The sequence below is a fragment of the Phalacrocorax carbo genome, chromosome 12 (assembly GCF_963921805.1).
Source record: "Phalacrocorax carbo chromosome 12, bPhaCar2.1, whole genome shotgun sequence".
In the NCBI taxonomy this organism is placed as follows: Eukaryota; Metazoa; Chordata; class Aves; order Suliformes; family Phalacrocoracidae; genus Phalacrocorax; species Phalacrocorax carbo.
The window spans coordinates 9,541,650-9,569,058 of NC_087524.1; the positions used below are offsets into that span (position 1 = coordinate 9,541,650).

The 27,409-nt window shown below is 45.4% G+C and overlaps 1 protein-coding gene across 2 annotated transcripts in view; it reads right to left on the reverse strand.

Annotated features, from left to right (window-relative positions):
* SH3PXD2A (SH3 and PX domains 2A) overlaps window positions 1-27,409 on the reverse strand; it is a 270,198-nt gene that overhangs the window by 148,439 nt on the left and 94,350 nt on the right. For both annotated transcript variants that reach the window (XM_064464085.1, XM_064464087.1), the window contains exons 4-5: window positions 12,120-12,196; window positions 2,794-2,885 (exon numbers count right to left, since the gene is read on the reverse strand). In XM_064464085.1, the coding sequence (XP_064320155.1) occupies window positions 2,794-2,885; window positions 12,120-12,196 (169 nt within the window). The remainder of the gene's footprint in view (window positions 1-2,793; window positions 2,886-12,119; window positions 12,197-27,409) is intronic.

Consider the following 27,409-nt stretch of genomic DNA (forward strand, 5'->3'; position numbering starts at 1 on the left):
CACATGCATCACTGTGAGTCATGGCTCAGCAATTAAGGGCATGGATACATCTCTGCACATCACAGCTTCGAGGTAAACCAGACTTTTTTGTGCCTCCTTCCTTCAAGTTTAAGCTTCCATGTTTTTTTGGCTGGGAGCACGAGCACATTGCTCTGTGGACATGCAATAACTCAATGGACCCTCTGAGCTCAACCCAAATTCCGATGGGGTTAAGGATACACCCCTGAAAATTAGTTAATTAAATGCTAGGTCAGGCTTTGTCTATGAGGCTGAGCTGCAGAAAAACAGAGCGGGTGATCATGAAACTAAAGACAATGTCATTGTGCACAGAGGGGAGACATGAAGGTGGCACAAGCAACTGTTCTGCCATCCCTTGGTGACTGAGTCCCTCTCATGGCAATATTTGTTCTCCTTTAAGCCAGCCAACTGAATGCCATGCCTATGCAAACCACCTCTGCACTGAGGGCTAAAGGAAGCAGCTGAAGAAACAGATAAAATAATTACAGTAGTCTAGATGCTGTCCCCAGGCTATACCCCTACCATCCCCAGTGAGATGAATTGACATACGATGAGGTCCAGGGAAGACTGAATTCACAGGGGTTGGGCACCACTGGCTCACTGCTTTCTGGAGGGGCTTGGCAGAGTAGCAAAATGAGGGAATAAATTGGGGTTTTCAGTGGCTGATCATGCTCCTTCCTGCAGTGACTGCTGAGGCTGAGAATCGCCCTGGAGGTATCCTTCCCCCAGACCCTACACAGTGGTCCAGTGAACCCCAGATCTCCGCCCTTCCCCCTCAGTTCACAGAATAAAAACACTAAGATGTTTCCGTTGGCTTTTACATCATCTTTTTGTAGACACTAATCTTCAGTTTCAACAATACACCTTTTGTGAAGTGCTCCCAGCAGAAACCTTAGACACCTTCCCTAAGATCTGTTTGCTTACAGAAGATGAGGTAGGATTTGTGTAAACCCAGCTAGATTAATGTCTTGCAGACATTAGTGAAGTGAGATTTAATCAGGTTATTGCTCTACATTTTCCAGGGAAATAAATCACACTGATTACTAGGTTGGAATACAATGCAAGGCTTGGGCTGAAAAAATTTAGTCTTTTTTGTTTTTCTGGAGGTGGGGAGCAAATGGATAACTTGAAAATTGCTGCAAGGCTGTCAAACAGGGAGCTCAGCAAAAGGCCCTCAACAACTTGTAGCAGGGAAAAGAGAAAGAAAGCCATAATGGCTAGTGCCAGCCCAGGGGTGGCCTTGGTCCCCAATCCCTGCCTTGTGGAGGTCCAATCCTGACTCTACTTTATTCAGGCCTAATGTTGTAGGGTCCATACCAGTACAGAAAGCAGACAGGAGTGTTAAACAGCGTTTAAACCAGACACCTAAGGTCCTTTTGAGACCCCCCAGGTGAACTCTCCCATAACCCTGGGGGCCTCACTCCTCTTCTGCGTGTCTGTTTCTGCCTGGCATGTGGGGATGTCTCCTTGCATGAGCGGGGTGTTGTGTGATCAAGCAACCTTTGCAAACCGTTTTACAGACTCTAAATGGAAACTGTGATGGTCTGCAGGTTTCAGAGTGTAGGCATAACCTGCTACAATGGTTTCTAAGTTTGCAATATGTGTTTCACTGTATTTATTCACCCCAGACATTTTTCTAAAACAAGGCTGGCTAGAAAAAAAAACCGTAACAGCTCTTTTTCCAGACCTTTGATTTAAAAAAATGTTCTTTTTATCACTGAAAAACTAAAAAAGACTTTGCTCTCGGCTACACTAACAGTGTTTTCTTCAGTACAAATGCTAATACGTCCCCTTGTACTAGACCACGTATGTGCAAGAGATGAAGTTTGGGAAATCAAACTGCAAAAGTCCTCTCCTCTACACCAGCACGGGACTAGACAGCTGAAGCCAATAAAAATCTTTCCACTAACTACAGGTTTGCGTGTGCTGAAGTGCCCAAAACCCAAAAGCTTTACATCCATTTCCCCTTGCCCAATGGGCCCTGCAAACTCTGGAGAAAGCATATTACGTAACACAGCCTGCAAGCGAATTTCAAATCATGCAACAAAGCAGCAAAAAACACAATGGGACCAAGTCAAAATCTTATAGCAGAGCACAATAAAATATATCCTGTTTGGTATGAAGGAGAAAAAGAAATATCAGGCGAGGCAGCACAGTTGCTTGTAAATACCTTCCTGCTAACGCTTTCCCTGGATAAATTAGTCCTCCGAACCCTGACTGCATCAGCATGAATCAGCCTGTCTGCTCCAAGGTAAAGGCTATGATTCTGTTTCATGCTCAGTGAGAACTCTTTTCCCAGCCTCTTCTTGGCTTCCTGCTTAGAAAGAATAGACTCTCCAGAGACAATTTTGGATCTGGACCACAATCTTGCTCCCTTCAGATAACTAAGTATCTCTGGGCAGGAGTACATTTAAAGACGCAGCTGGTAGTTATAAGCGAAATGCTTACTGGCAGGATTTCCCCCTGCTGCTGAGCCAATGCTTTTGGGAACTAAATGACTCTTCAGCGATAATTATCAGGTAAAACCCACAAGCCAGGGGAGGTTCCCTCATTAGAACCATCAGCGAGAAACAATGCAAAGGTGGGTGGAGGATGGTGGAAAATTGTGTCTTTGGGTACCCTGTCCTCTGCACACCTGACATGGTTGTACATAATTGCCAGGCATTTTCTAGGTAGTCCTTGATAGCTACAAAATCTGTTCCCACACCTACAGCAGTAATAAAACAAAATGACCTTTTCCTTTCAGCAGCACTGGATATCCATCATGGCACTTACTCTTTTGGAGGGTTAAGGTCTTCTGGGCGAGCCTCAAAGAACCTGAAGACTTCATCGCACTGGGAAATGTGAGGAGGAAGCCGAACCAGTGCCTGCAAAACAAAACAGGGAGGGAGAAGCACTTAGAAAAGTCAAGTTCAGAACATGGCCCCAAACATCTAAACTACCAAGCATGAGGAGGCAAAACAGTCCTGGCAGGGGGAAAGGAATACAAAAGGAAAGCATCATGCCTGGCTACTTACCTGAGAAGAAAGAAAACAACATGTCTTGATTACAAATGTCAAGTAGGATGCAATGAATTGAGACAAGCAATGGTTCTTAGCATCAGCCAGTGTAACTTTTTTGCCACGTATACAAGAGTAGAAATTGGTCCACACGTGCAAAACCATAACACTGAGTAGGTAAGTGCTCTGTGGCTGGGACAGTCTCTGTGACATGTGTTTGCACAGCACCTCAAACAATGTGGTTAGGGCTTACAGGCTTTATGTCAATGCACACAAATTCAAGCAGTGAAAATGTACAGACTCAACAACCACTAATACAACAGATTAATGTGCTCCATAAACCTTTCCATTAAGCACTGTCAACAGAAAAGGCAGAGTTTGCTAAAAAAAAACCAAACAACAAACAACAAACCCAAACCAAACAACAATTTGCCCCTACATTAACAGGACAGGAAGTTTGATTAAATGTCTGAAAAAAAAAGGCAGAGGCTATTTCTGCATGAAGAAGGCATCTCAGCACATCCTGGCTAACAGCATCCGTGCATTCTGCAAGGCACAGGTATGCAGCACTTGTTGCATTCAGCAGTAGTTAAGTACAATTTGGGAAGCAACCACATTATGTTCAAGTGTACTGGAAAGCGAGACGTCAAACCAGTGAGACAAGCATGTAAGGCAGAAATGTGCTGTGAATGTACTGTTCAGAATCTAGAGCTTGATGGTGCCAAAATTGGCCAAAGAGCTGTCCGTAGCTCACAAGATGGGACAGCAGCTCTAAGTGACTTGACTCTGAGACTGCCTCCAGAAATGCCCAGCAAGAAAGGAAAAGAGGCTGGCATTCACCTCCTCCTGTGCTAAGTTACATTGAAAATAGGCCACAGGTTAAATACAGACCAAGCTTCTTAGAGGTGCTGTAAACCTGTTTGCCAAAATGAGATTGTCTGGCTCTTCTGCTAGTTGAAAGTAGGACAAACGATCTTGAAAGACGGTTGAAAAGCTGTACCAGAGCTAAATGAAGGTTCATTAGGGCAAACCGGTTATACTAACCCGTGAGACATCTGACTGATCTTGGTCAGACACACCAGAAGGCCCAGTCAAAGCATGAAGGCACGACAGGGCAGTGGGTTACCCTCACAGCTGTATTTAACCAGGCTATAGAAGTGGCCATATTTGTTTCTAAGACCACTCCTGCTTCAGAATGTGAAGGAAAACAGCTGAAAAATGAAAAAATCCTGCTCTGAAACTACAGGTTTCCACTATTACATGATGGGGTCTTGTTTGAGGTGGCCTGAAATTCAAAGCCAAGTGCTTCCAGACCTACAGCTCTCCTTTCCCTGGTGGAGGGATGTTATCAAAACACAAGGAAAATCTGTTTGATATCAGCAGGCCTGTGGAGATTGAGGCACTGGCCTTTGGTCATGTGCAACTGAACTACAGAGCAGAAAAAGATACTTTGCAATAAGGAAGCAGCATCAGATGCCAAAGCCTGGCAACAGCCTGGCAGGTCCAAGCACTGGGGCATTTACAGAGCACTGATGGTTGCTTCATTAACGCAGAATGAAATTTAACAAGTGGAAAAACCTCAAGTGCTTTATTTTGAATGGAAGATGCCCTGGTCCCCACCGCTACCCACTCAGTCTTGCCATCTTGCCTAAAAGCGTAACGAAGGTGTGAGCTCTCTGCCCTTACTCCTAGTGTGCATAAATGCATGCACCCAGCTGGCAAATCAAGACTAACACTGGGAATTCAGGAACTGCCCAGGAATAGTAACAATTATGGCATGTTGAAAGAGAAATGGTATTGCCTCACCAGCACTGGCTAACAAGGACACAGACAACATTAAAGCATGTTTTATTCAGCTGCACCTCAAGCAGGAGTCAGATTTATGCAGAGGAGAAATGCTGTCTAACCAACAGTGGATGGGACTGAGATTTAGCAATGGCTCTATTACTAACGCCCTTCTCAGTTTGGGCAGGTTACTTAACCTCTTTCTATCAAATTTAGTAGGGATATATCTTCAGTTACTCATTTACAATGCTGAGCAATAACACTTACCTAATCTGCAGAAAGGTTATGAGGCTCAGATATTTAATATCTACAGTGTGTTGTGAAATCTCAAAGGGCTTGATCTTGTGCAGTCAATGGGGCAAGAGCAAGCACTGCAAATGATACGTATCATTACTAGGGAAACACAAATACCCAAGTTATATGTATCGCAGGGGGTCCTCGTGTCTGATGAGACACCTTCACAGAATCACCACTTCCCTACAGGTCATAGGTGTTCACTCTTCCCAAAAACTCAGTATGTCAATACTGAGCTGGAGCATAGAGGTTTTCAGTGATGGAGCAGCAAAAATCCTACCAAGCTGTCATGGAGATTCATGTTTCTAAATCTTTAGAAGCTTTAGGAAATCTGACCCCCCGCCTCGAAACCTCCAGGAGCACTGTGACCTTGCCAGGCCAAAGGGGGGTAATTGAAAAGCACCTCCATGACTCCAGGCTTTCACAGGCAGTTGATAAAAATCAGCAGAAGCCATTTTGACACACAGCCATCCACCTTCCCACCCTACAGACATGGCAGCCCTGGGGCAGGGCAGGCTCTCCTGCTTCTGAATCACCTTCCAGAGTACTGTAATTTTCAGTCCAGTGGATGGAGGTGAAATGAAATCCACCTGGTAGTAAATTGCCATTGCATGTTTTTTGGGGAGCTCAGGTGTAAGTCTGCAGCCAATCAATTTTTACTTGTTTTCGTTAAGGAATAAAACCTTAAGAAGGGGTAAGAAATGCTAAGAAAAGGTAAGAAAGTGCAAACAAGGGTATAAAACCAGGCAGAGTTGGTTTATTGATTTTGGACAGTGACAGGGAGCAGCAACGCTTTTTTGAGAAACAAAAACGCGTTCAGCAAACCTTCAGCAAACATGCAACGTCCACCCAGGAGCAAGCCAAGTCCAATGTGATTCCTACGACTGAACAAAAAGTGTATTGAGGAGATGAGGGACACCACTGTCACTCTGCAAGGGGAAAATGCAAGTTTCTGGCACTTCCAGCAAGACAGTTCCAGGGCAGAGCTGCAACAGCCTGAAGGAAAGACTTCAGGGTCAAGAAAAGAAGGGTAAAGAAAAAGCGGACACCAGATGGTGAAAAGATGGAAAGGGCAGGGAAGTGACACTCTTCCTTGGGTATGGAAACCAGAGGTAAATGCACACAGATACAAACAACAGGCATCCAGAAACAGCAAGGAATTTGCACAGGAAAGGTGAGAGATAAAAAGTGCCAGCAAGCAGAATTCAGCCTTGCACAACCACTGAGTATTATCAGTCATAGCATGTTTCCTTGCTCAGCATGCAAAGGTGGACATGCACTCCTCCGACCTCATGTGCTCCTTAGGAGATATGCTTTTATGTGTCTTTCAGCCTGTAACGATGTCTGTCCCTCTATATTACAGGTTTCAGACAGTCTTGCAGAGGGGATGATTCAAAAGGCTATGAGAAACGCTGTAACATCAGTCAGGGCGTGAGCCAGCAGCCCCTGGCACTGGGGATGGCCAGCTACTCACACAGCACCAGCTCACCTGCAGGCAGGCTGCTCCATGCTGCACAGGGCATTCACAGGAAACAGAGCACCAGGCGTGGGCAGGGGTGCATCGCTTAAGGATACGTGAACTCCAGACAGATCTCTGGGGCTGCATTACAGCTCAATGGCTTCACAAAATACATGCACATGTTTATAAGGATGCACTGAGTGCAGTGTGTTGCATTTATACAGATACATTTATTAAAAAAATGATGCACAGACATGTATATGTAGCGTTATAGAGCGCGCGTGTAGGCATGTGTGTGTATACACAGAGAATGGTAGTCACCCCATTGAACTTCATATGTCTAGAATGGGAGACTGGTCACACTTGTCTATCAACTTGTAAAATCGCTAGAGAAAGACCAGCGCCTTTAGGGGCTGCTCTGCTACCCCCACCATGGAGGTCTAACTCTGGGTGGGATGAATCATTGACTGTCTCTCCCCACAGCCCACTGAGGGAGTTCAGATATATCACTCTTGGATCCCTAATGCTCAGTGGGGTTAATCCCAGCTCTGAGTATCAGACAGAGACATGGATGAAGAGTACATGGTGGTGACTCAGACTGGAGAAGAAGTGGGGAGATGCAGGAATAAATTAAGAGCTGATGGAAGGAGGAAAAGAGGTGCAGGGTTTTGGAAGTAACTGAGACATAGTTCTGGGCCTCTGGCATGGAAGAACCATAAGACAATGAAAAGCGAGGCTCTACTCCAGGTGCTGAGAGGCACTGCAAATTATTAACTCTCATTACTGCAGCTGGTTTAAACACACGAGGATTCTGTAAGGTAGATTTTAAAATGACAGATAAAGTTGGAAGGTCTTTCACTTAAACTCGTTCATTCTTGACCAGGACTAACTCTTACTCTATCTTCAATCGGCACTAGCTTAGTTGTACAATAGATAGAGACAGAAACACCTGTGTTTCTGCCTTGATAGGTTCAAGGATTAAACCTTGAAAGAGGGGCAGGACTGAGAGTCCAAGAGGGACATAATTATGTTTTTGAAGTGTGGTCTCTCACACTGTGAACATTAATAAAAGAATGACCAACATTTCTTGGCACAGCTGTGACTTGCTCATCTAATTTTTATTTAGATGGCTTGCATTTGCATACTCAAGCCTCACTATGGAAAAGCCTGTAAGCTTCTACTTAAATCGACCTCCAGCCAGGACAGCATGAAGGCACGTGACAAATTCAGGTAAGTGTTTATGACAATGGGACTTCACATCTTAAAAGCTTCCCTGCACAAAGATGTTTCCCTCAGTTAGAACCAACATGCACAAAGATGCAAGTCTGCAAATGCTGGCCTGAGTCTTCCCAGAGGGCTGCGTAAGGACGGTGTGGTGGTTTTGTGAACCACTGACCTGAGAGGTCCTTCTTGAACACAGGACAGTACACTCTGGACAAGCACACACCAGGGGTGTGTTTGGGAGATCAAAAGCTTAATAAATAAAATGCCTCTGGCAAGGCAAGGCTATGAAGTTGCTCTTTCTTTCACATTGGCCAAAATTCCTAAACAAATTAAGAAAATCAGGCCCAATGAGCCCAGAAGTCCTTAAATCATGCTAAACTAATTCCACGCCTACAGTTAAGAGGGAAATCATCCAGCGATACCAATTCCAGTGGGCAGCACACATTTACTGGCAAAATGCAGTTTGTTTGGTAACTCACTCAGATGACCAGTAAGGACATCCAGACCCTGCACTTTCATGTTTATGGATGAGAAAAGTCCTGGAAATCTTCTCCTCTGTGTCCCACTCAGTTTTTCATTGCAACTTCAAAGTTTCTTGTGGCCTTAGCAAAAATACTGGCCTAATTACCTCTGTGATGGCATTTCCCTTAGCTGTTAGAACCCAATGAAGAATCACCCAGGTTTGAGGGGTCGGGAGGCCCATGCTGTAGGGTGCACAGGGCTCATGCCCCTGATACAAAACATTCCGCAGACCTCCCCTTACTGCCAAGTATCCCACAAACTCTCAGACAGCCTCTGCCTGTCACTGCTCCTGTGCCCAGCACAGGAACCATGACACATCCAAACAGCAGAAGTCAGACCTGCTTCTCAGCCATGCAAACCACCATGCTCTGTCAGATGTGTCTGCAAAAACAAAACAACAAACGGTCGAACATTTGCACCGCTCATTTGCCAGGGCCCATCTGTGCTTCTTCTTTCCAGGGCAGGTGAAATGGATGAAGAACCCTCATCTGGCAAAAAAATTACCACAAACTTTGCAACTGAACTTGCCTCTCTCCTCTGCTTCCTCACAGATTCCAGTGGACAAAGATCTATTGTCTCATTTATTCTTTTTATTATCCCATGTCAGATTCTCTCCATCAACTTCACCCACATCATTCCAGCATAATTCTTTAAATTTTTCAAAACTAAGATGTTGCCTGCCTACCCATTTTGGGACTAGCACGGACATAAGCTTTGCACTCTTCTTTTATAGAAGACAGACTGAATTTGTCAAATTGATGCTCTTGCCCTACAGTTCTATACAATTCTCTAAAGAGTCAAACCATCCACTGGACAGGGGAAGAAATGCGGAAAACAGCTAACACTTCCAAAGAGGTGGGTGTGATCCCATTCTCAAGTTATGCACATGTACCAGTAGCTGCCACAGAGTAGGAAACAGTAGTGAGTAATATTTTATTAGCCAAAAAAAATTCCCTTCTTACACCAAGAGGGGATTCATTGCATTTCACATTAGCTTTCTAGACGTTAGCATCAGAGCCAAGCAAGTCACTCAAGTTCCCTCTGTAGTTATAGCTGAATGGAGAGAGACCCTGTGTCTGGTTTAGCTGGTGAAGTGAGGCCACTCTGGTTCAGAATCACCACCTAATTTTCTGTTCCAAATTCACAGCTTTCTGTCATTCCCAGTTATTGGGATGGAAAGACTACAGTAAGGTTATGAAGGTCATGTTTCCAGAAACCTTGTAAGTGGTGACCTTCAGTGAAGGTAGTGTTTCTGAATTTTAAGCCTGTGATGAAATCCTGCCCCTGCTGAAGGTCAGTTACAGAACCACCACTGACTTCACTGTACCAAGCAGCTCTCCTACAAGCTGTTTCTTTGTACCTTTGAAGTTCAGTGCCTGATTTTCATCATTATTTTCAGTCTTGTGGACATTCATATCCTGGGCCAAGTTTGAAACAGCAATAACATAGGACAATCGTTCTTTGAATAAACGCAAATTGGATGAACCGTAAACACTCAAAAGAAAAATTTATTCTCATAAAACATTCAGACTTAGGAAGGTTGGGAGAGGTATGAGCTGCAAATCTCAGACCCTCTGTTTATTTACACAGGTTGCCAACTGTGTGCTGTGGGATATAAGAATGACTGGGTACGTCCTGTGCCAGGTAATGGTGTGAACAACTATCATCTTCATTCTACTCCCTGTAATTAGGAGGAGGCTGTAATGGAAGCAGAAAAATCAGCCCGTACTGGATGGTAGGCAGGACATCATAGCTACATCTATAATGTTTTTGAAGAGTGAGCACAAGCTTGCTTACCTTCGGCACTGGACACAAATTAATGTCCCAGCATGGGTTTGGAGTCAAATGCAGGGGATGGAAAAACCCCCTTGGCATTGCTTTACTTCCCAGTACTGACTGAAGCTCCCACCTACCTGCAGCCGAAACTGTTCAGACACAACCACAGTCATACATGCTCCACCAAGATACACCCCAGGGGGACAGATGAGTTAGCCAGGGCCTTCTTTCCTTAAAGACCTGACATCCCATGCAGAAAGACACTATGGAGGACGTAGCCCTCTTGAAGCACTCATGCAGACACGAGATGTGATGCCCGCTCAAGCTTTTGAGTGACTACAAGCCTCACTCTCCAATGGCATCCAGACTTAAACACCTTCTACTGTGATGTACTGAGACAAATTAAATACAAATTACAGTAAACTGCAAATGAAATAAAAAGACACTTCATCACGCACAAGAAACTTGTAAGCCAGAGATCACTGGAAGCTGGGATAATATTCTGGAGAAATCACTATATGTTTACTCTTTGCTGGGCACCACTGTCGCTGCTCCTGGAGATAGGAAACACTGCACTGGAGGAAACTGGGGTCTAACCTAACACGGCTGGGTCTATGCTCATAAAAGCAACACCTATCAACAAATAGATTAAGGATACAACTTGGCTTTGGGGAAGCATCAAATGCTGATGGGCAGCAGCATCAAATCTTTCCCATATCATCTGAATCAGAGCGAACTGAGCCAGACTTCTCCAGGAGAGAAAAAAGGAAGCAAGGAGGAGGGCAGCAATCACAGCACTGTGGTGTCAATGAACGTGTCAGTGGCCGACGCCACAACACATCCCTTGGCCGTGACCGCGGGGACACTGGCGGGCCTGGCTGGGTCCGGTTGGATCTGTCCAGGGCACAGACAATAGGGTCCCAGAGAAGCAGCTGCCCCCCGGTGTAAGTCGCTGCTTTCTCCACCACGCATCTGCTGGGTGAACCCTGACATCAGCCCTCACTGCTCCTGACGTGGGCAGTTCCTGTCTGAAGGAGGGAGGCTGGGGATGCAGTGAGACCCTACATATTTTAAAGAAAGCCATTCAGCCGCCGGCAGGAAGACAGTACATTAATTGTCGCACAAGAAAGCCTGATCTCATGAGATAAGACTTTAATTGCAGCTTCCTTGCCCTGCAGCGGGGTGGGTGCAGATGGCATGGGTTTCATTGCCCCCACTCCAGCATGCCTCAGGCACTTCGGCAATCTGCTCCCAATTTTGGATGAGCAAATGTCTGACTAGAGACGTTCTTGGGAATGTATTTTTTTTCCCTCCACCTGCTCCTCTGCCTTTCTAAAAACAGAAAGAAAACCCCATGGGAAATAAGAGAGGAAGTCTGGGGTTTAAATTATGCGCTGACGTGCTCAATACCTCTACAAAAACTGAGTATCCGCCTTACTTAGAAACGACTTTTAATCTACTGTCAGAGGATTAATTATCATCAAATCATAAACTCTAAGCCAGAAAGGAAAGATTAGGTAACTTAATCTTCTTCTCAACACAGCCCTGCTTTTCTGTCCTGCAATAAATTTCCACGTTTTCACTCATCAGGAGGAGCACTCCTGGAAGCCACCAGTATACCCCGAGTGCTGCACCAGCCAGCAACGGCCCTCGTGCGGCACTGGGGGACAGACGAGCAGGGAACACAAGAAAATGCCGTCTTAGTTGTGCCTCTCTGCCTGCTCACTTCCGGCATTCATCAAGGCTGAAGTACAAATAAAATCCACCTTTAGGCAGATGAGGCTTATGGTCTTTACTGAGTAAAAGAGGCACCAATCCAGTGCACAAAGTTTGCAGGGTAGAATGCTGTGAGGACCCTGGAAGAAAACAGCAGCCTGTTTCACTTGCCCTGTTAGTCCTGATGGTGTTTGCGAGGGACCATCCCTTATGATGGACTCAAGACAGATGAAGCTCTTCGTAATATCCGCAGGGAAAGCCCAGCATGGTGGTGGCTGTGAGGCCCCACCTCGCAGGGCTGCCACTCGCTCCCCCAGAGCTCTTACCCTGCAGTACTCATCGATGGGCTTCAGCCTCTTCACAGCTACGTCTCGGACATGGCTCCTCCGGAACAGGATCTTGCCTGAGGAGGGAACAGATGAAAAGGGAGGGTTAGGGCCATCGCCTGCCATGCGGAATAGCACAGCAGCACCGAGCAGAAAGGTCAGCAGATGGGGTTTCATCCCTGGTCCCGACCACAGCTGTCAGCACTGCCGGTGGCTGAGCTCTGCAACCCTGTTATGCCCCCAGCAGAGAAGCCTCAGTACTGGAGAGGTTCGCACATCAGCAGCTTTGTGCGACTGCGGCCCCCCATCACTACAAGACAGACAAGACAGCACACTTGGAGGAGGTGTGAGCAGCAGACCGTTCCTGCCCTCAGAGCAAACTGCACAGCAACACACTGCAGGGCCAGGCAATGGAGGAACGTGGGACAATAGCTATTACGGGATCATGCGTGGCACCTCGCGCTGCTGGATGTTGCTGGTCTTAAGTTTGCACAGGAGATGTGGCGCACGGCCAACAACTGCCACAGGCACAGCAGCTCTGTGAAACCTCGTTGACCGTCGCCGAAGGGGGACCACAGAGACTCAGGGGGCAGAGGGAGTTTTTCTGATTTCATCCTGTAGCTAACGCAAAAACTTTTGATCCCCTTTGAGTGCTGGCATTATCCTGGAATGGACCGACACTATGTTATGACTCTCTTCTACTCTGGGGCTGCTTTGGCACATCCGTGCTGGCAGCGCAGGGAGCATCGCTGGGGTGGGATGTGAGATCCATCTACACCCCATGTCTGCCCACTCAGCCGCCTTCTGCTGTGAATGCTCCTGCCCTTGCAGGCAGACAAACCACACAGCCAGCTCACAAGCAAATACAAGGCTGTTGGTGACACAGCCCTTATAAATCTACAGAGGGAAACCAAATAATAGAAGAAAAATAAACAAACTCTCTTTTTTTGAAAGTAAAAAAAATAATAACCTCAGTGTCCTTACTGGATGACATTTCTGCAAGCAGTTAAGATTAAATAAACGGCTGGGTTTTGTGTAAAATTGATTGTAACAAAGTTTATCAAAATAATCTAGGAGCTGAGTTTCTCCACACACAAGGATGTCATACAGTTGGTATTTTTTTGGCTTGAAGGGATTATATCTTCATATCCTTTTTTGGTCGTTTTCTTCCCTTTTTCTTTTGTGCTGTATTTCTTTTAATGTAATGAGACAAGAATAAATTACATGTTCTCCTTGTGGTGGAAGAAAACAGTATCTGCCAGCATTATTTAGTCCATGAGATGTCTACATTAGAAAAAAACACTGACATACATACCACCCCCTGCTCCAAACTTCTGCCAAAAGGCAAATGAGATACTCATCCATAGATCATGGGATAACAAAATGGATTAGAAAATGAAATCAGATCCAAAATCTGAATATGTGGCTTTGATTTTGTCATGACTGCACAAGCTGAGAGGTTAATGAAATGGCAGCCTTTAACAGTCCAGTAGCAGAGGCTTTAAACCCTCCCAGACTCTGCCCCTTTTGGTTGTCTTTTCCTCCACAGCTGCTAATCTGGCGGGTGTTAAAGCCTTTTGTTTCAGACAGGAGAAAGTGGTTTATGTCCATCCCCAATTCTGGCAGCAAAACAGTTTGTCCTGTGCGGCAAAGCTGTTTCCTAGTGCCATAAATTTATCTCTCTGGGTTCCCTGTGGTTATCTCATTATAAAGCTGATGCAGAGCCATCTCTGTAGGACGCAATGCCACGCGGTCACCGAGCACAGGGGAAATCTTCAATAGGTGTCTGAGACATTCATCTGAGCTTGAGCAATTTAGTCAATAAGCTGCTGGAGAAAAAAGTGGCACTTTCATATCCCTCCACCAACCAACTTTGGCCATACCAAAACATTGCTGCTTTCCTGCTTCTCTGCCTAGTAAATGGGAAGAATTACCTGCACTTCCAAAACATTTCTTACTATTTCTGATAGCCTCCAGGATCACACTGTACTTGTACTGCTTGACTGGAGTAAGCTGCTTTTTTGGGGGGAAGGGGTGTGGGGGTAGCTGTAAAGAAAGGACTAGTTCCTTTCTCTGTGCTCCAGAAATGCTGGTGTGGGAGATCTTGGTATTTATTTGCAACTTTTATAAATATACTGCAGAGAGAAAGTGACATTCTGGAAACATTCTCACTTTCTGGCTTTCCTGTTTTCAGTTCAAGCCATGAGTCCAAAGTCAAACCGGTGACCATATAAAAACATAAAGGAACCAGATACTTAATCACATTAAAGATCTCCTGTAAATGCAATTCAGCTTTCCTAAAAAGACAGTTTACAGGGAGGCCCAGTCTTTAAAGTAACATAATGAATGAAAGACTCAAACATAAGAAACAAGGTAAATTAATAAAGAACACTATATTAAACACAGAGGACAAAAATGACCCCAGGATATGATGAGTCTTAATTCAGTCCTTAAATGGAGATGGAAAATATCAGGATGACTGCGGTGTTAGGACGAAGCAAAGCCCAGAAGGTGCTTCCATTTTTATCCCTTCAGAAAAAGGAAGATTTTCTCTTTGCTGTTGGAAGCTGGAGACGGCAGCTCAGTGGGGACTGTGGGGAAGATCTGTAGCTTCCCGGTCTGATATGGCATTCAAAACTGAGATCCGGAGAAGACTGAGTGGTTTAGAGCACCGTGGAATAGCAGTTAACAAAGGAAAAAAGCAAGAAAACAAACAAGGACACTCTGCAAGCACATCCAGTTCTGGTGGGCAGCAAGGAGGGACCCCCTCACAAATCCTGGGGGTTCTCAGGCAGAGAAGTCTCATTGCCAGGGGTACTGAAGCACCTCTAAGGAGGGACAACTTCCCAAATGCCCAGGTTCTCCTCTTTTCTGGGGAGACAGACTGTACTGACAGAAGCTCGGGCAAAGCCATCATGACCGACCAGCAGAAACAACTGCAGATCCAGTGTGAGTTACTACTGCTTTATCCAGTTCCCCCATTTCTACTGGTCTTCCTCTGAAAGCAGAGGGGCTCCCATGGGACTGGCAAAGGAAAGTAACCTGAGAGACCCACGCTGTACACTCTCTGCTTTCCAAGTGGGTGCACTGGACACAGACCCTATTAATGGAAAGCTTTGTCTTAGGAGGTAGTTAGGGTCACCATAAAGAAAAAAAAGAGCAGGCAGACAGCCGAGCAGCAGGGGCACGTAAGAGCCAGCAAGGAGCCCTCAGGATGGCAGTAGAAAGGAGCATTTCACACAGTGCTGATGTGAAGCTGGGAAGTCCCAGGGTGGCCAGCAAATGCAGAACAGCCCAGGCAATTTCTTTGCGAGGGTGGAGTAGTGGTTTATGTGCCACTTGGCTTTTCCTCTGGGTAGTTTCCACATCTCTAAGGAAGAGATTCACTTCTATACAAGTATATACAGTGATGCTTCCTCTCTCCTGAATTTTACTGCTGCTCTTTTAAGCCTCCTCAAGCACTACACCCTCATTTTACAGAAGGATGAGCAGCTTTTTAACTATGCTGCAGCTCAGCAAGCAAGTGAACGGGAAGTCTGTCCCGGACTCATATGGGAAGCTATAGGCTACACGGGACGGTGCTGCCTCGTGCAAATATTTCATTCACCAATGTGCCAGGCTTGGACCGGGCCAAGGGAGGTCTGGCACATGCTAGGAAGGACTCTGAGGACTGTGGCACTGGGAAAGAGAGAAATGGGGAAGACACAGGGGTCCAGCCCTGCTGCTAATGCAGGATAACAATATTTATTTTTATCTTTTTTTCTTTAAAGAAAATATTATTCCTAGGAAATTAATGTGGATAAGAGGCAAAGTATCAAGTTTAGCATTGTAGGGGACATCTTAAGTCATCCCTTCATCTCTCTGTATATATATATAGATGTAGTCTCTAGTTCTGCGACCACACACCTCTTCTCCCACAAGACCTCAGTTTCCTCCTGTATACACAGCGGGTGCACGAAGTGGGAAGAATAAAGCTATGCAGGAGACTGTCAATCTGGCAGCTGCTGATTCTGCAAGCTTAAAGGTATCTTCTGAATATCACTTTACTCCTGCATAACCTCATACTTAGACTAGCAGAGATTTTAACAAGTGCTATGGACCCCAAGAACAAACAGGCTTAAAAGCATCCCAACACTCTGGTCATCGCATTAGCCTACAGATCTGTGCCGAACACACCAGAAGGGTCCACAGCCAAATCCTTTGTAACAGTCAAGGATGCAATTTGTGCAGGGAAGAAGCCCAGCTCCTGGTGGGCTTGGTGACACTGTGGAGCAGAGTCTGGAGTCAGGACAGCACCGGGCATCACTAGGCAGAGAAGCACTAGAAGTCCCTGAGGGGATGCCTAGCAGGAGAATCCACTCTCTCCTCTTCAAGGGAGGGGGACATCTGCTATACGGCCCCACAATCACAGCAGATGCCAGCTGTCACAGCAGCTACTGCCCTAGAGTGGTGATTTGTAAGCTCTAAGACAGCCTCTAAAATAAATCTCCTAACCACGCCTTTCACTGCCAAGGAGAGGTGCTGTATATCTAGGCCTTGAGACCTTCTAGGGATATCTTCATGATCTTCTCACCACTGTACCAGTGGCTCAGCCCTGAGCTGCCAGCTTTGCTGCTCTTTGGAGCCAGGCAGTGAGTGGGAGCTGCAGCAGGGGCAACAGGGAAATTGCTGTTTAGCCCCTATTTAATCTACCAGAGAACGGATCCACTTCACGCTCTTACTCTGATCGCTGAGCTTGAGTCTCCTTTCAAGGGACGTCTGGGTGATGGATTGTTTAAAAGACACCGGTTGTTTCACGCAAGGAGCATCTGCCAGAGGTTAGGAAAAGCCCAAACCCACTGTCAAAGGGATGATGGACACATTTAATCTACTTCAAGTACTGTCACCACACTTCAGAGGGCATTTCGTGAAGCAAGCCATGTGATAAATATTCAACAGTGGACAGCCTGAAGACTAATGGGTACATTAAAAATACTGTAATGTCTCATCTGATTTATGTTTAAAAGAGACGCGCTGCCTCTGACTACAGAAGCTCCAGCTGTGGAGGCTCTTTCAGTCATCTGCCTCTTAAGAGCAGGGAAGAACTCCTGTTTCTGCCTCTCCATGTTGTTCTTGTTACTGTGCTGTTGGTTCTCTCCTCTTTTCACCTGAGAACCTAGGAGGTACCAGGTCTGTACATATATTGCCAATCAAGGTGTTCAGCCTAAGATCAACTTCTCAGAGACAGAATCTGCTTATGAGATGTTATCAGACTCTTTTTGTAGTTACACTGGGATTGCATTGGTAAAAAAGAAGAAAGGATTTAGCCCTCACACAGTTACAGGTTCTCCTTTTAGGCTAAGCAGCTTGCTCCAGTGTAACTAAAACCATTTTGCAGCTCAAGTATTTTTATGAAGGCTTCTGCTCCTCACATACAGCTGCTGATAATATTTTTATACACTGAAGAAGCACAGACGTGTAATCAGATATGACACAAATTCCCCTCAACCCATTTAAGCTGTGACATCCACCTCAGGGTCCTGCCCGAAACTCTCAGGCACCTGTCACACAATGTAACTCACAAATGGAGCATTTAAATATGCAGTGCCACCCTGCAATGTAAAACAGATAATTCAACAACACAACACTATGGGACAGAAGAACAATATTATGTTTCTCATGGAAGTACATGTGATTGCCAACCAGACGGCAATTTGACAGTGGCCAAAAGAGAGGTGTGTTCCTTACAAAATAATGTCCTCCTTTTACATGGAGATCCCAGTTTCCATGGATTGTTTCACCCATGATTTCCTGGGGTCAGAAAGCCAGTGCCAGGGTCCTAACACTGATGGTATTTGCTCCTGACAAAGAAAAGGGAGGGAAATGATTCATAGTGTTTCCACTGGTAGGAGGGGGAAGGACTTATTAATAAGTAGAAACTTGTGACAGAGTCACAACTGTTGGCTGAACTTGACTGCCAAAGAGCCCCAGTTGATAAAGGCCTTTGTTAATCAGCAGGAATTAATATGGAAGGTGACAAGAGGTGATGGAGACAGATGGGGCAGCCAGGAAAGCCAACACACGCAATATAAGTATTGCCCTGAGATATGGGGGATAGTGGGGAGGGTGTCCTTTGCACTTGGATCCTGTTTTTAATGTGCATAAGATGCAATGTTAAAGAAAATAACCAAGAAACAATAAAGCATGGGAAATAACATGGTGTGTATAAAAGAATATCACCAGGAAGAGAAATCTTCCTCCATTAGAAGTGATAAGCAGAATATGCCCTGATGTGGATAATTACAAGGGGAAACCAAAGACAGGGAAGAGGCGAGGCTGGATTCCCCACCAGCAAAGACCTACCTCTGAATCTGGCTGATTTCCACTGTCAGTGGGGGTGGCTACTATCCTCCAGGGACAACAGCATCAGCTCTAGAACAGCTTTGCTAGTACAGACTATGGCACCAGGCACAGCTGGAAGAAGGAGAAAAGCGACGAGCACCGATGTTGAAATTCAGGAGTGACAGATGGGGGCCACGGGGTGCAAATCTCAAGCTAACAGCTTTGTTAGTGTTTGTACAGTGTTTTGCATAAGCCAAGAGCTACTTCATGTCGCTCTGTGCCCTGCTGCTATCACCCAAACAACCCATTGCTCCTGTAATCTCCTCTTCAGCTGCCCCAGCTGCAAATCTCCTACTTCTCCAAAGCAAGGCAGGAATCATGGTGCAGGCAGATTATGCAATGTTTGGTCTGGAAAGGGCAGGCAAAAGTGCTACAAAATTATCCTTTCAATTTTCTTACTGTGGGGTGGCTCTCTGTGCATTGGTCTGCAGGAACCAGCAAACCTGAAGAGATCCATCACCTTGCTTAAACCAACTTACCTCCAGAGTACAGCAAAGTAAAGCATCTACCCCACACAAGAGGATCTCAGTGTGAGCACAAGTCCCCAGATACCTTAAAACTGAACTTCTCAGTCTGTGAGTGGTTGCAAGATGTTGGGAGTGTTGATTCAGTGAGTAAAGTTTTCAATTTCTGCAGTGAAATTGGTGCCTCCTTGAACTACACAGCTTGGCTTCCCCAAGGTGGAAAGTGAACACATTTGTAATTATGGGTTGCAAGAGCTACATTAGCCTGCAAACAGCCAACTGCTTTTAATTGCAGAAAGCAGTCACTTTGACCGAGGGGAGAGGGAGAATGGTATTTATACCTGCAGCCAGCAACACAGGCAACTGGCACACCTGGAGGAACTGACCTGATCTGAGTCCCACAGAGATAAGGAGCCAAAAAAGGGTCATGTTTTCAAAACATCCAAGAAACACTGCCTTAGGAAACAGCCCAGCTTCCTCATGCAGAGGATGCAGGAGTGTCCCCCTCTTTGCATACAGTCTTTGCTATGCTGGGAGCAAAAGGTAGAGAAAAACAGGAAAGCCTATGCAGATCAAAAGCATCACCCTTGCCTATGAATACTTCTCCCCTAAGAATCTGCACACTTACACATCCACTGCATCCTGCATTTTGTTGAACATCCTCCAAAAAGATCTGTTTCCAAATTTGCAGGACCCAAGTCCTCTAACACGTGGAAATGTCAGGGCTTAAATAACAGTCAAACTATCTAGACCCTATATCAAACTGATCAGAGAAATGTCAACCACTGCATCTCATTGCTGAAACACTTGGTTTTCCTCCTGTATCAGCTGATGCCGATGTCCTGCTTTCACCTAGGTAGTTAGTGGCTCCTAACCTGTGATCTCCAAATCACTAGGGGTCCGCAGACAGTCTGCAGTGCTATTTTCAAGAGTAACTTTCATTCCTTAGCCAGTGTGGGAATAATGTGGATCACTGTACATTGGCCCAACAAATTGGGGAATCAGCAGTCCCTGTTTGTATCACATATTTTCTGGTGAACATGCTTGTATCATCTGACCTACTCCAGCTCCTGACCCCAGGGTAGGAAAAAGCAAGAGCCCCTCAAATGCCTTTGTGCCACCTTAACCATGAAAAATACTCTTCCTGAAGGGCAAGACCATGGCCCTGTAGCTACACTAACTAAACTCTTTCTCCACTCTTCCCAAAAACACATCGAGTACCACCTTCCTCACTGGGGTCTGTTGAAGTCAATAGGAGTCTTTCTACTGACGCTTGGTGGTATGGACCCTCAGGGAAGGACGATCTGGTCCCACCTCAATCTTTTAAAGCAGGAGGCTTAACAAATTGAGCCTATTAAAACATTTGCACTGTCTTATAAGTTCTTACGAGACTTGTCATTAATGCACACGCTGGCGCGACCCTAAGCCCAAGACACTACCTCACAGACACTGGGCCAGCACCCACCGCGCTGACAAGGAGCCTTTGAGCTACATCCACTGGGGTTGAAAGCCTTGCAGCAAGGTCACTGGAGGGAGATGGATTTGCAACACACCCTTGCCAAACTACACTGGAAAAAAGCACAGTAAGGTCCTAGCCACATCCTTTGGCGTGACTGGCAATAACACTGCTTGGGAGACTCCACCCTTAAGCTGGTTGAGAACTAAAGCTGTGAACAAAATAATATTTGCACTTACACCACGCAGATCAAAATTATTATCACTAGGAGGCAGGTCATGCAATAACGCGGTGCTACAGCATATATTCTTATAGGAACGTTGCGGGTAGAAATTGAGGGGCAGGGATGCAAAGGTGGCTTCACAAGGTCACAAAATGAGCACACACTAACGAAAGCAATAAAGCCAGTCCCTAGATCCCTCTGCTGATTGCATGCAGAATGAAAATATATCTACCTTGGCATCTGGGGCCAGAAAATCTTTCTGTTCAAACATCTATTCTAATCAAAAAGAAATCCTCGATTTCTGCCGCAAATTAGGCAAAATTCTCTCCTGTGGAAGACCTCGATTAAGTCAGCTGCCAGGTACACGTGTCCCACATTACAGGAGGTGAAATTCAGCAGTCAGATTGGCAGGGACAGTGTTCCTCAGAGCAGTTGTGGTATTTGGAAGGCACCGATTAATACAGAAATTAAACAAACAAACAACGTGGCGGCAAACATAACTAGGTGTCTGTGCTTGTCAGAGGCTGGAACTCACCAGTTAGGGTTTCAGAGAGCAGTATTCAGAAACTAAATCCCCTGTGCTTTGCAAAACAGAGCACTGTTCTCTCTCCAAAAGGAAGTGCTCTCCTGGAGTCTTCCAAGCGAAACCTCTGACTAATTTTAAGCTGAATTTTCAGTAGACAATGACAGGCACAGAAGCAAGCCAGTGAATGACAACCAGACCAAAGCGGGCCAGCCTCTGAGTCAGGAAGCTCATCTGCAGACCAAGACACCATGTCAAACCATGGGCACTACTCTCTGGTTCCAGACATGTCCTTTTAGTATGTCTTACCTTTTTCTATCATTAAGACTATCTCTGGTAGGGATTTCTTCTCTGCCCGCTCTGATCCCAGATAAAGCTACTGTTGATGTCAAAGACTCATGAGTGAGTGCTTTAAGGCAGGGATGGCTGATTTCTGTGTGTTACAGAAGAGAGATGGGCACTTTCATTTCCAGCACACTGGGGGGCTGACTGGTCATGCTTGCAGCAAACTGTGCTGACTCTGAAGTTGGACCTGCACGCTTTCTCCTGCCTCCTCTGTGCTTGCAGTGCAATAACCCAGCTGGGATGTGCGATCCAGCCACATCACTTGACAAAACCGCCTTTGGGTCAGGCCTGTGGCCATGCCATCCAGCAGCACCTCATCTTTAACTCTTGACCATGAAGCCACCCTTATTGCCCCTTCCCAGCTGAGGGATGCCCAGCTACCCATTGGTAGGCAATGGACTTGGTGATCCACGTGGGTGAATGCAGCCTGCACCAACATGAGCCAGTGTCCTGACACTTGGATTCCCAGAGACAGCAAAGCTCACTCAGATTGCTCCACCTTGGCTGCACGACTAAGAGCACTCACACCAGCAGTTACCACAGCTCAGCCAATGCACAGGGACAGGGAAATGATGTTATAATTACTTATCAGATAACCAGCCTCCTTCACAGCCAGCTCCTCCATGTGTGAGCACTTCAGCCATTTCCAGCTCAGGCCACTTAATCTAAACTACGCTTACATGCAACTTAGCACCAGCAGTGCCTGGTGACACCAGAAGACGTCTGAGGACAATCTCTCTGAAAAATTCCTCTCAGTTCTACCATGTGCAAGCAAACACAGCGTTAAGGGTGTGAGAGCACCCCGGAGGACTGAGCTGCTGCCCTGGAGCTCAGGGTGGAGGGTGCTGAGCACCCCCAGCTTTCCAGGGCCACCTTCTCCTGGATTCAGCAAGGTGCCTAGGCCCAATCAAAGGAAGAAATGGCACTGTCAGATGTCAACAGCTTCGCCCACTGCAGAATAAAAAGCCTTTTTCAGGGATTAATGCTCTAAGCAATTATTTGCCCATGAAAGGAAAAGTGCCTTCAGCCAAGGGGACAGCAGGACCTGGGGACTATTCATGCTTTCGTTTCCCTTTCTTTCATTTCTGAGGGAGAAAAAAAAAAGGTGGACTGGAAACTAATGTTTTGTTATTTTTTATTTTTAATAAGGATTGTTGGGCCAGGAGCATAAAACATTATTTTCATGTAACACGAACAGGCACAGAAATCTGAATTAGGAATGTGAGCTGATAGTTACCCTTTCGGGCCCTGATTAATTGCATTTGAAGCCACAGAGACACTGAGCAGCCAAACAGGACTGACTGCTAACAAAATCCACACCGCCAAACAAACAGGTCTTTCTCTCCCACCACACAGGAATGGCAACTCCCCAAACGCTGTTTGCCTTTGTGACCTGGTGTGCAGTGCTACAGAGGGCTGGCCAGAGGTACAAAGTCTCACTATTGGGTACCTCAGATAACCCCTCTGAGGTGGCCCAGCCTGCAGACTTGTGGTCTCCAAGTAGAAGGTCAAGAATGGACAGATGCCATCTCCTCCACTTCTAGATGCAGGATCATCATCCCTGTGTAGCTGCTGCAATTCAAGAATGCAGCTTCACTGGTAGTTACACTCAAAAGGGACAGAAGATTTAGTCCACTTTGTTGCAGTGATGTAAGAGTGTTGCATTTGGTTGGGTCAAAGATCTCTGTAGTCCAGCTCCCTGTCTACAAGAGTGGCCAGTAAAAGACAGGCAAAAAATTAAAGAACAGGGCATATGTAATGGGATCCTTCTCTTGATACACACTCCCTACTCCTGCACATCAGTAGTTAGACTTTTTCAGAATTAGAAAATAGTATTTGACAACCAGTGTTGGCTCCATCCTACAGAAACTACTCTAGTACATTTTTGAACCCACAGATATTGTGGTCCCTATAGAGTCCTTTGGAAATGAATTTCATAATTTAATCACATGGCATGTGATTACACACTTCCTTTTGCTCACTTTAAGTGTGCTTTCCAAATGTCACAGGCTGCACCTGGTTTTTGCATGCTGAGAAATAAAAATAATCATGTCCTCCTCACTCTCTCAAATTCTTTGTGATTTCACAAACTTCTACTCTATCCCAACCATCACCTTTGTTCCAGACTGAAGTATTTTAGTCTATTTATTCTCACCATACAGAAGCCAATTTACCTCTGTAATCATCTCTGTCTTCCTTCTCAGAACCTTACTTTATTATATACCCTTTCTGAGAGGCAACGACCAGACCTGCACATGGTACTCATGATGTGGGGAAATCATGGATTTCCGCAGCTGAAGCTCTGGGGTTTTTTCTCCATTCTTTGCCTAATTCTTTCTAACATCACCTTTGGCTTTCTGACTGCTGCTGACTGTTGAGTTACAGTTTTCATGGAAACATCCTCAGAACTACTTAAATCTCCTTCCTAGATTGCAATGATCCTTTTTCTCCCCCCATAGCACTGCTTTGTGCTTACCAACACAATATCATCAATATCATGAGATCCTCCTGCAATGTTTTGCAGTCAGCTCTGAATTTGAGTATCCTAAGTAAATTTTGTGATCTGCTAAGTTAGTTATATCACTAACACCCTCTTTTGCAGAACCTGGGTTGAACAGTGCAGACTCTAGAACAGATCCTTCAAGAATCCTTGCTGGTAAAACCATGTTTCTTTTTTTAATATGAAGTTTTTAAGTCTTCATCCCCAGAGGATGCATCGTTTTAAACTGTGGGCTCATTTGCACCTATTGGCTTTCAATACCCTATTTTAAAAACTTCCCTGTAAAATTTTTAATTTCAAATATCAGAAACCAAGGATTATTATTAATGTCCACAAATGCTAAAGCATCCATCCTTACATGAAGGCTCCAATCTGGCAGAAAATAAGCTTACAGCCTATGTCAGTCATACTTCAAATAACAAGAAAGGCTGTTAATATAATTATCTTCTTATTGCTATTTTGGGAGGCACAGTAGGTTTTGATGGAGCTTGTAGTAATAGGATCTCTTATGCCATAATTTACGAGCACGTCTGTCTTGAACAATTTTCCACATGGGAAATTAATCACATTCTGCCTAATGGGAGGAAAAATAACCCCTTGCAGTTTGAATTGGATTTGCCATGGTCAATTGGACGTGGCATTCTCCTTTATCCCTACTCATAATCTGAGGTGTAGTGTTGCCATCCAAAATTGACTGTGTTAGACTCCAAAGATGGAGATATTTCATGGACAGGTGATACTTTATGCAATGCCCACAATGAAATAAGTCAAATATATCAGCATGGCACATCCACAGAATTGGATTGTGGTATATGTCAGGTATTGTAGATAATTATTGCAGAAACTACCTCCCAGTAAATTTCAGTTGCACCTTTTGTATAGTCCAAGCATACTTCAGTGTTACTTCTGTGAAAGAGAAACACTCAGGCCAGATTTCAGAAGCAGGCAACACATCTCTCCCCACCAGTGGACATACACAGCTCACCTGGAGCCAAGCCAGGATGAAACAGCTGGTCCGGCTTTGCTCAGGACCGCACTTGGCAACGCAGCTCAAGCCACCATTTCACAGACCCATGCTCTGATTTGAAGGTGCGAAACAAGTTTCTGGTTGTACCCAAAATGTTCACGGTCCTCCCTTTGATGTGTACTTGTATCTTAGTGGTAAAACAGGAGTGATTTAGCTAAGGCAATGGGTTGCATACTTGAAATCACAACACCAGCAGCTCCACTTGATACAAGAGTGCAAGACCTCTCCGCAGAGCCACTGCCCGTCCAAAGGCACACCACCAGGCATGAGGTCCCCAGAGACATGACTGGATGCTGAAGGTGACTAAACACTGGGGCCATGCTGCAGTTCTGAATGACGCGGGACAAGGTATCGATGACAGCTCAAGGACTCACAGGTGTCATTCGGGTGTACAACGCAGACACTTGTTCCTGCAGGTAAACTCCTGCAAGAGCCCAAAAGGAATTGCATTGAAAGTTCCCCATGTGCCCGGCTAATGACTCATCTGGAGGCTGGATGTTCTCTATACCTCCATGGGCACTCAAGAATGAACTGCCCAGAAACTGAGCCTGGCCTTCCCTAGGATTTTTACCGAGACAATTTGCCAAATTTCAGTTCAGGTTTGGATAACCTTCCTCTCTCCTCATCAAATACCCAGTGTGCAGAGTCAATGTCCTGGTGCCGATTCATCTCCACTGGGTATCTCAGAGACACACTTCTGCTTGAAAAATCCCAATTTTGTTTTCAGTTCCAGTGGAAAAAGGCAAGAAAGAGAGGCTCAGAAAAGGTGAGGGAAAATAGACCAGAAAACTAACACTTCAGCTGGCACCAGAGATAAAGAAGGTGTTTCCAGGTAGCAAGAAAGGAGGCCAAAAAGATCTGTGTCTCTGGGATCCCTTGACTTTGCCATTAAGAAGCAGAACACAAAGTTATGCAATGTTTCTTTAAGGCTGAAAGACCAAAGGAAAACAGGATGGCTTAAAGTAAAAAGGAGTAATCGTATGACTGGAAACTATGAGTGCCCCTAGCCAAGCACCCAAAGGAACTGAGTAATGTTCATTAGTCAGTGACTTTATTGGTACTTGGGACTTTCGACTGCTAAGCAAGATCTAGACCGAAAAGATATTCTGGGGCATGCTGCTCTATTTATGTTTGGACGGAATTCAGCCTCACTCCGTGTAATACTTTTTCCGTGCTGATTTGAGCAGAACAAGCCCTCACTTTTTCCCTGGGCAGGGTAAGAGTGGGTCCCTTCTCGGGATCAACACAGTGGAAGTGTCACTCCCCAGCCACTGGTGTGAGGGCAGGGGGAGATGGCTGGAGAGAAGCAGTCCTTCTGCAAGGAACCTGAAGATATTTTCGAAAATATTTATTCCTAGAGCAGAAACCCACCATCCCAGACACTGTACAAACACAAGACAGTCCCCGACATTAATTTGTTCATAATTAAAATGCTCAGTTCCACTGTGGCTTTTGAACAAGTTAATACATAGGAGAGAGGTTGCCGAGCACCTGAATTAACACTGGGCACCTGTGCAAAACAAAATCCAGGTCATACCTCAAAACTGGCTGACTGCAAGAAATACGCAGCATTAAAGGCTGCCTGTTCAGCAGCTTGGTGATGCTGCACTTGCCGCAGCAATGTTAGGTAAGATTCAGACACTGGTAAGGTCCTGCGTATGAAGGGATGGGATGGGGAGAGAAGGGAAGAGGGACCAGTGGAGCCCAGCAGAGGAATTCCTCAAGCACCCAACAGCCCACACCATGCAGCAGAGCCTTCCACAGCACTCACTCACACGATGCACAAGGGAGTATTACCTGCTGTGTTACGTAAAACTATGTTGTTGCAAATGTACTTGAAAGATTGGGCTTTTTCCTCACAGACAAAATAAAAAGTATTTCTTGCAACTGCTACAATGATTGCTCTGTAACATGAGATCTTCTGAATGCAATATTCATACATGTACACTTCAAAGAGCACATTCAGCTGAAGGACTGGTGTCGTGGTGACATGAATTATACTGGTGTCAGTTACAAATCAGAGTCTTGTCCAAAAATCATGGGGTTTGGATTAAAAACCTGGAGCAGTTTAGGAAAACATCAGATCTTGATAAGTTTCTACTACTGGGCAGCCTAAAATTCTTCTTTTTGAGGCCAAGACCTTACAACCACAAACTACTGACACTTAATGCGCATTTACTACACACTCTGAATTAACCTTCACCACAATCTTTTCACAGTATGGCTCTGAATAACCAAATCACAGAAGTACAGCACTGGAAGAGGGCTCAGAAAACCAGCAAACCCATTACCCCTGTTCATGGCACAGTCAACTCTGCCTATGGTGTGACTGAAGAAGTCTGTTTAACCTGTAGCTATAGACCTCCAAAGA